General features: G+C 39.5%; 1 protein-coding gene across 1 annotated transcript; it reads right to left on the bottom strand.

The window, feature by feature from the left end:
- Window positions 1-812: 812 nt before the first annotated feature.
- Window positions 813-5,636, bottom strand: LOC105619000 (heparan sulfate glucosamine 3-O-sulfotransferase 5). Its single transcript, XM_012200530.1, has 3 exons — window positions 5,578-5,636; window positions 1,802-2,015; window positions 813-1,712 (listed from the first exon to the last, which is right to left on the bottom strand). Exons 1-3 carry the CDS (start codon window positions 5,634-5,636, stop codon window positions 813-815), a joined length of 1,173 nt encoding a protein of 390 aa, XP_012055920.1.
- Window positions 5,637-7,837: the final 2,201 nt, after the last annotated feature.

The following is a 7,837-nucleotide window of genomic DNA, read 5'->3' on the forward strand; positions in this document are numbered from 1 at the left end:
TATTCTGTTCGGCTTTCTCTCTCGATTTCTCTGCAAAAAAGAGCAGACTACCGTAATTATACGTTTCCTCAGTGCCTGGGTGAATCGTGCATGCGCGGGATAATGCGATAAATAAAACTTTCGATCTTCATAATCACGCGCGAGAGAATCCTTTGCGTTACGTAATATCCTTAACGACATAAGCGATATAACAACTTCCAATGTGGATTATAAAAATATTCAATCTTTGTCGTACGAACTAGTTAACCTATTGATATGTAAACTATCGATATGTAAAATTGATATGTAAAGTCACGGACCAATGTGATCCGCATGCCGCGTGAATCCACGAGGCGACCGCGTTCGTCTCGCAGATCTGCGTCTCTCTATTTTATTTTGGCCGGCGTTATTGTAACTTTTGTGTTTGTGTGTATGTGTGTGTATAGTGTAGATATTTGTGTGTCACGTTTTGTATACGCTTACATGTTTGATAATATAATAACAAGACGCTGGCCTCGTATGCATCCGCTAATAAACGGCGCCTGTATACTCATCAACGTATTATACCTCTTTATCGAGAATAAAGGAATCGATAATCAATAATAAATTACTTATCCTTGTCAGTGTCCCCGAAGAATATCGCTGATCGATATGATGTAATCTCATAGAGTCTACGTTGACGATGTCAATTCTTCGATTCGTGGTTAATTCCATCAATAAACGATAGAGATATCTCTTCAGTGAGGATATTTGATTTTGAACGATCATGCCCGCCGCTGGATGCACGCGCGACTCGCGTCGCGTAATGAATGAGTCCGGATTTTCCACGATGGTTATTCCTCCGGCCAGCCGAGATCCTCTCCGACAAGTTCGTAGAAGCGTTGATTGTGCTCGTTGAAGAACTTCCTCAGTTTCGTCACGACCATCGGACTGACACGCGGATGACGCCTCCCTTTGCTCTCCTTCAGACATTTCTCCGAAGTATCGTTTCTCAGGCAGTAGAAGCCCTTTGTGTGGTTAAAGTAGAAGTTGTGCCGACCGATACGCGGTTCCAACCCGAGGAAATTCTCGATTCGGCGCAGCTGAGGCACCGGATCCTCGATCAATTGATCGCCATTTACTATGAGAATCTGCTCTCTGGGGAACACTTCCAGCCAACGATGCATATAGGTGTGATAGAGGGATATGGCGACTGGTCTGTAGGACTCGTTGATGGTACCATCGGGTCGCATAACGAGCTCTTCGAATGTACGCGCCACTTGCTGCTGCTGCTGCTGCTGCTGCTGTTGTTGTTGTTGTTGCTGCGGCGTACCGGTCAATGTGGACGCGGTTGCAGCGTGCGTGCGCAATTGCGTGTAATCCGATATCGCCCGGGTGACTGGTTCTCGTACGATCAGCAACAACTTGACGCTGCCATTCATCGCGCGAATTCTCTCAGGCACTTCGGGCGTCACGAAGTAGCTAGGACTCTTCTCGATAGTGATCTGGCCTTTAAAGGAGTAGGGCATTTTCCGACGGTACCATTCCAGACCCTTTCCATAATTGTCATCACGATCAAAGAAATGAACTTCGCCGGCAGCCTTTTGTATCTGCGGGTGCAGGAAGAGCATCTCTAGCAATGCCCTTGTGCCACATTTGCGTACGCCAATTATAATGGCCTGGGGAAGATGGCGATTCGTGCGCGGGAAGTGAACTTTGGAGTTGGAGAAGAGAAGAGGCGGCGTCGCGTGTACCTACCGTAAATCCATCATACATGGCAGCCGTTCTGTCTTTGGAAATAAATAGAGACATGTATTTTTGTTACAAGACACAAAACACATACCTGAGAGACCAGCTCGACCGTGCGTCCTTCGACGGCGGAAACCGCGTGAAGACTATAAACAGCGCTGTCATAGAGTATGTGAAAGGTGAGAAAGAGAGACAGCAGGGCGACTGATAGAAAAGCGACGGCCATTTTCGATCTAGATACGCCGACCACCAAAATGCAATCCGATGCGTCACCCTCGGCCGGCCTCATAGCGGAGCGGGGCATCCACCTGCGGCAGACATCGAGAAATAGCTGTCTCGCCTGATATTCAAAATACTTACCGACTCGGCTCTCTCAAGCACGAGTCTCACTCTGAAAGATATTCTCGATTTCCAAAGGGCAATCGCATTTTTTTCTTTCGTTTTTCTCTCCTCTTAGCACGCAACAGCGCCATTAGTTATGGACGATGTCTCTAATCTATTCTTTCTTCACCGAGGCGCGGTAGGAATGATTAAGTCTCACCGTGATTGCCGATTATTACAGTCCACCGTGCATGCGGACACGGTGCACGGATATCCCCACAGACGTCTAATTTGCGGACTATTACAACTTTAGTTTCAAGATTTATCGGAAACGAATTAGGAAGAGTGTGACTAATACATTATTTAACGCAAGCAGCTTATTTTCTGTATAAAATTCCAATTAAGGGAATCGAAACAATTTCGGGCCACCGCAGTGGCTCGTGACCGATAATTATGCAGCTGATTGGCATTTACACGAAACGCTACGGTTGCCGGTGCAAATTTATCGCGGGAACGTTCGCGTGACAGACGAACAAAGCGGTTGTCAATGCCGTGCTCGCTAATTTCGTTCTCCATTGAATGCGGGCTCAAAAGCATCGATCGGTGGATTTACCGGCGTTTCACGAGTCATACGTTAGGATTTCGCGGTTCACCCTGTGAACGATAAATCATCGACCCGCATGCTGCCCCGTAAACGAAAAATAATGGGTGATTAAGTTAATACTATCCAATAAAATATGTATTACATATTTATCGTTGTATCTTTTCCGATATCATAGTCTCTTACTTTAATAATGACGTAATTATAAAAAAAAAAATTAAGTTTTTTTTAAGAAAAAGAAAAAATATTTATATTTTTATATTTTTCAACTTAATCAATGACTAATCAAATAATAAAGCGGAAAAAAGAATGGACTCCTAGTAATGATTCAATGTCATTTTTGTTTTACAATCTTTAAAACCCTTTTGAGTTATGACGATATCTTATAAAATTATAACAAATCCGAAATAATTCATCAAAAGTAACACGAATCGAAATATTATCAACAGTTTTCATATTTACTTTTATCAGCTAAAATGATACATTCAAAATGAAACAATTTCTTCTTCAAACTTTATTAATCATAAAACTGTCTCAACTCTAAATGTTCTCTGTAGAAGATTCCATTTTTCACTTACAAAACATGTGTCTCTTGTGTATCTGTAAAAGATATCTCTTCGAAAAAACTTTAAGAAAATCACAAAAGTGCTATTTGACGAACTGTAAAGTTAAATTAGTTAATTTACTTTTGATGATTGACAGAATAATCATTACCTAATTCGTTCATGATAATAACATGAAAATTACATTCTTTGAATTATGTCACTTTAAAGTAAGGAAATAATATTATCGATAATTATATTGTACTGCATCACAGTTACTCGCTCTTATCGTCGCTAGTGACATTCGATAACAAAAATTGATAAGAAACGTTCTCACGTTCTCAATTTGCCTCAGATTACATTTGTTAACGTTGCTTGAGATGAGATATTTACAGCATCAGCGCAACAGGCATGTAAATTACGTTCTCACGTGAATAAAGATCTCACGATGGTGAAAGTCGTCCACATCTCAAGCATAGCCCGAAAATGAATCAAAATTCACAAGTGACGAAACTTGTAGTCGAGAGCTTTTAAACTCCGAATAGCTAATGAACTTCTGAAACGAGACGCAGGAGAACGGATGACGAAGTGGAGGGAGACGGGTCAGAGTAGCGAAAGATCGATCCGTTATAAATGATGCAGAAAGGTCGGTACCCCTGAGACAGAGAGCAATCTAAATTTGATGTGGCTACATTTTGTATTCCGATGTAATAGCTTCTCTAATGTTTACCGCCGATACGCCTCAGCAATGTTACATCATTGGTTTCACGTTGATTTGTCAGAATAATCAAGTATATGTACGTAGCGCGTGTCTCGTCGTTTCGGCTTTAATTGCAACTCGGATCGCAATTAGCGAATCTATCGCTAACGAAGTCGTTCTCTCTTCATCTTGTTACTCCGCTTACATCTCTTCTCCCACGTCCGAAAAATCTTATAAAACCGCGCACGTTCGAAAGAGATTGCTGGTATTTACGAGTGTTTTCCCGGACTTTCTTCTTTATCTGTAACTAGATACTTGATGTTACGAACGACTCCGCGCGTATCGTGTATCCAGACGCTCTTTAATATTACATTTTTATAACAAGTCTCTCTGTCTCTTCGCTCCGGAAGTTCAGGACACGCCTGGAATAATATTCGCGTTATAGTCGACTCCCTATTGCACAACGGGAGCCGTTTGACGAGCAAGTTTTCTAGCTAAAATTTGCTTTGTGCCATGGCGCGGTATCGCGTAGCGTGGGCATGATGGTGTCGCGACGCAGCAGGCCGAGGTGTTTTCGTGGGAAATACACGGCCCGTGTTATTCGGACAAATTGCAATTTCCAGAGTTGCCTTCCGCGTCGTTGCGCTTCTCGCGATGCTCATACTCGTGAGTATCGAAACGATTCGCTATTTACTTATCATCACCGTATCGTATATAATCGTATGACCAGGTAAATTTATATGATGCATTAATGTAACTTTCTGGATGAACACTTCGAGGATTACTTTTAACGAGCATGAAATTTCATATCCTGTTACAAAGATAACTATCTACGCGTTAGATATAAAAGAAGGATTGCGACAGACAATGATCTTCCGTGCCGTTAAAATTGAATGTTCTATCTAGCGAGCTAGTTCAATGAATGTAGCCGCGGAAAGCAGCAATTTTCTCGTTCGGAGGACAAATGCGGAAACTTTAATTAACTAATTACATACGGTTCTCTCGCCGCGGATTCCGCAAGATTTCGAATTGCGATGTAATTGAATTAAGCACAAACGAAGAAGAAATATATTGAAATATAGTTCCCATATAATTTTAGTTTTAATGAATATTCACAGGTTTAATTAATATTCAGTAGATCTGAATTTTCATCAAAATCATAAAAAATTGTGTATAATATTTTTCATAATTTTATATAATTTTAAGTTACGTGTGATTTTATTTTTTGTATTTTGACCCTCAAAATAAAAAAATCGTTTAATTACATTAATTTCAACCAAAAAGATACAATAATTTAAAGTATATTGAATCTGCGAATATTGGAACGAGAACACATTGATAATAACTTTCAATGTATATTTATTCATTCATAAAATGAAAACTATTGTACGCATTCACGGAATTTTTTTGTAATAGCTGATGTTATTGTTACTTGTCATTGAGGTATTCTTGGTAGTGCAAATATAAAAATTGAAAATAAAAGTTATAAAAAATTAGTAATAAATTAAAAAGAGAAAAACATTATTTGAATGGAAATGGATATTTTAGTTCTTTTAATATCAAAGATCCCATTTTACAGAAATGATTTAAAGACGTTTCCAAAAAGCTTATCAATCTCGTCCCAGTCTACGATGCAGTTAAGAAAATTTCGTAACAAATATCGATTAAAATTATATTTCGATCCGAATTTTTTTTGACATACTCACAAGACATCTAAGAGGGATTGAGGAGACCACTCTTGACGAGGCCGTGCCTTGTTGGGCATTTGCGTTTGTTTGTACGTTCACATTGTTGGAATTCCTAAAACAATGTAGAGCATCTTGTTAGAAACGTATTAGACAATCTCTCTCGTATCTTTTAACATATTAAAATAATGTGACCCTTGTATTACGATTAAATATTTTAAATTTAATATTGTTGTTCAACGATGCTCGCTGATTGCAAGACAATTTTAAGTTTTTGTAGACTATTTAATAAATAATAATTGCATGCGTAGTTTTTCATGACGACAATATGGTGCTATGGGAAATCAAGAGCTCCCTAGGTGACCTAGTTGCGACTCACCTCGCTGACTCGAACCTTGCATAGGGCGTAAATAGAATCACTCGGTGGAATGGCAACTTTTCTCATTTCTAAACTGTCTGTTCGAGCATTGTTAAAAGCTCCGTAAATATACGTAAGTACATCTCAGATATGTTTTATATTTTTGTGTCTTCTATTGTATGTCTTTTATATATATATATATATTATTTTTTTTTTTTTAATCACATCTCAAGCCGTGTAAGATTCATCGCAGATTTATATCGTACCGCGTTATTACATTGACAGTTAAGGTCCTTACCTCTAAAGCACCGTGCTTCCGATATCTTTAAAACACCGTAAATGTTCCATTCTCCGAGAGAAACGAGAAACAATATCGATTTATGTCCTATACGTTTCCGTGTCTTTATGTCTTTCTCATAAATAAGCGGAGATTGCGTTTCTACGGAACAATTCTTATCAAGTATATCCAGACTTTTGTTCATCAAATACACTCTTTGGAAAACGACGCGACGATGCACCGGTGCATAAACACGCGTATCCATTTATCTACGACATTACGAGGCATGTACCATTACTCGTTGATATATCGCCGTATAGTTCTATCCGAGGGCGGAGACATCTATGTATCTATATATTTGCGTTTCTCGTGTGTTGGTGCGACACACGTCGAGAATGCATAATACATAAAATATTGATATGAAATATAAAACAAAAAATAAAACATAATACAAATAGAGAGAATCGAATTTCCTAGCACTGGCCTTGAATACATTCCAGGAACGTATATCGATTAGATAATGTACTTGACAGGTTGCTCCGGCTGTCGATTCGTTTTGTCACGTAACTATTTTCATCTACGTCAGTCTGGCGACCGTCTGACCGTTGCACGAAATAACAAGGATACATCGCGTTGTCTCGCCTCGCGTCGCGTCGCGTTGGGGAATGAATCGATATATTGAATGCACAGTCGCGGGGATGAGTATGATGTAACTCATGACATTCTTCCGCTTGCGTAACATCGACCCTTCGCGAGACGACAAGAGCGTGGGTAGAAGGTAGAATTAGCGACGAGTATTACGGAAACTAAATTATGCTCTATTTATCGTCGAGACGCTTGGCGTGCCATCCGGATGTCCTGCTCGCTTCGTTTACTCTTTTCAGAGCTGGGATGTCCTTGACAAACTGGATGTCATCATTTATGATGGATAAGATGATCTTATGCATGGAAATGAGGAATTAAAGCGAAAAAGGTATTAAAAATTCAGAATCTAAACGCTGCGTTTGTCCCTCGACAAACCGAAAAAGATAACCGTCAGTATTCCTTCGAAGTTGGTTTTTATCCTCGAGTTAGTTTTCCTGAGAATTAACTCTAGATTAATCAAACAATACTTAACTGATAAAAAATAACGACAATGTTGCATGTTTAAATAATAATAACAGCGGTTAAACAGTAATAGATATCGATCATACATTTTCTACCCGATATCCATTCACATTTCACATCATGGACGGAAGACTATTATTTTCACATTAACAGCTGTAATGTTACCAAATAGATCGACGATAATTCAAAAAATAAATGCAAATTCCAATAGATTGCATGATTTCTGGACAGTGTGTCTATGAGAATCGTTCGAGGGTTACCGCTATTTTAACAACCGCTTTGGAAGTTGCCAGTCGATGTGTCCGAAGCACGCGAAAACGGTAAAAGTTCGGCCGCCGTGCACTGTGCCGGTAACAGCAAAGATAGGCGGCTACGCCTGCAATCGATATCTTCCCAGAAACTTCCAAGTGTGTTGTGAATTTGACAAATCAGGTAAAACAGAGCGAAAATATTTTCCCATCGACACGCGAAGGTGCATGAATATGAAAAACAACATTCTGTTCTTGCATAAATGATAATACATCGTCTTGAATCTAATA

This window comes from Atta cephalotes (assembly GCF_000143395.1).
Source record: "Atta cephalotes unplaced genomic scaffold scaffold00019, whole genome shotgun sequence".
Lineage (NCBI taxonomy): Eukaryota > Metazoa > Arthropoda > Insecta > Hymenoptera > Formicidae > Atta > Atta cephalotes.

Excerpts from the sequence above, each read along its gene's own strand:
- LOC105619000 (XM_012200530.1), bottom strand. The coding sequence starts at position 5,636 with ATGCCCAACAAGGCACGGCCTCGTCAAGAGTGGTCTCCTCAATCCCTC. Across the intron at positions 2,016-5,577 it reads CAATCCCTCTTAGATGTCTT|GTGGATGCCCCGCTCCGCTA; the intron begins GTGAGTATGTCA and ends TGTCTGCCGCAG. Across the intron at positions 1,713-1,801 it reads CGGTCGAGCTGGTCTCTCAG|GTACACGCGACGCCGCCTCT; the intron begins GTATGTGTTTTG and ends GATTTACGGTAG.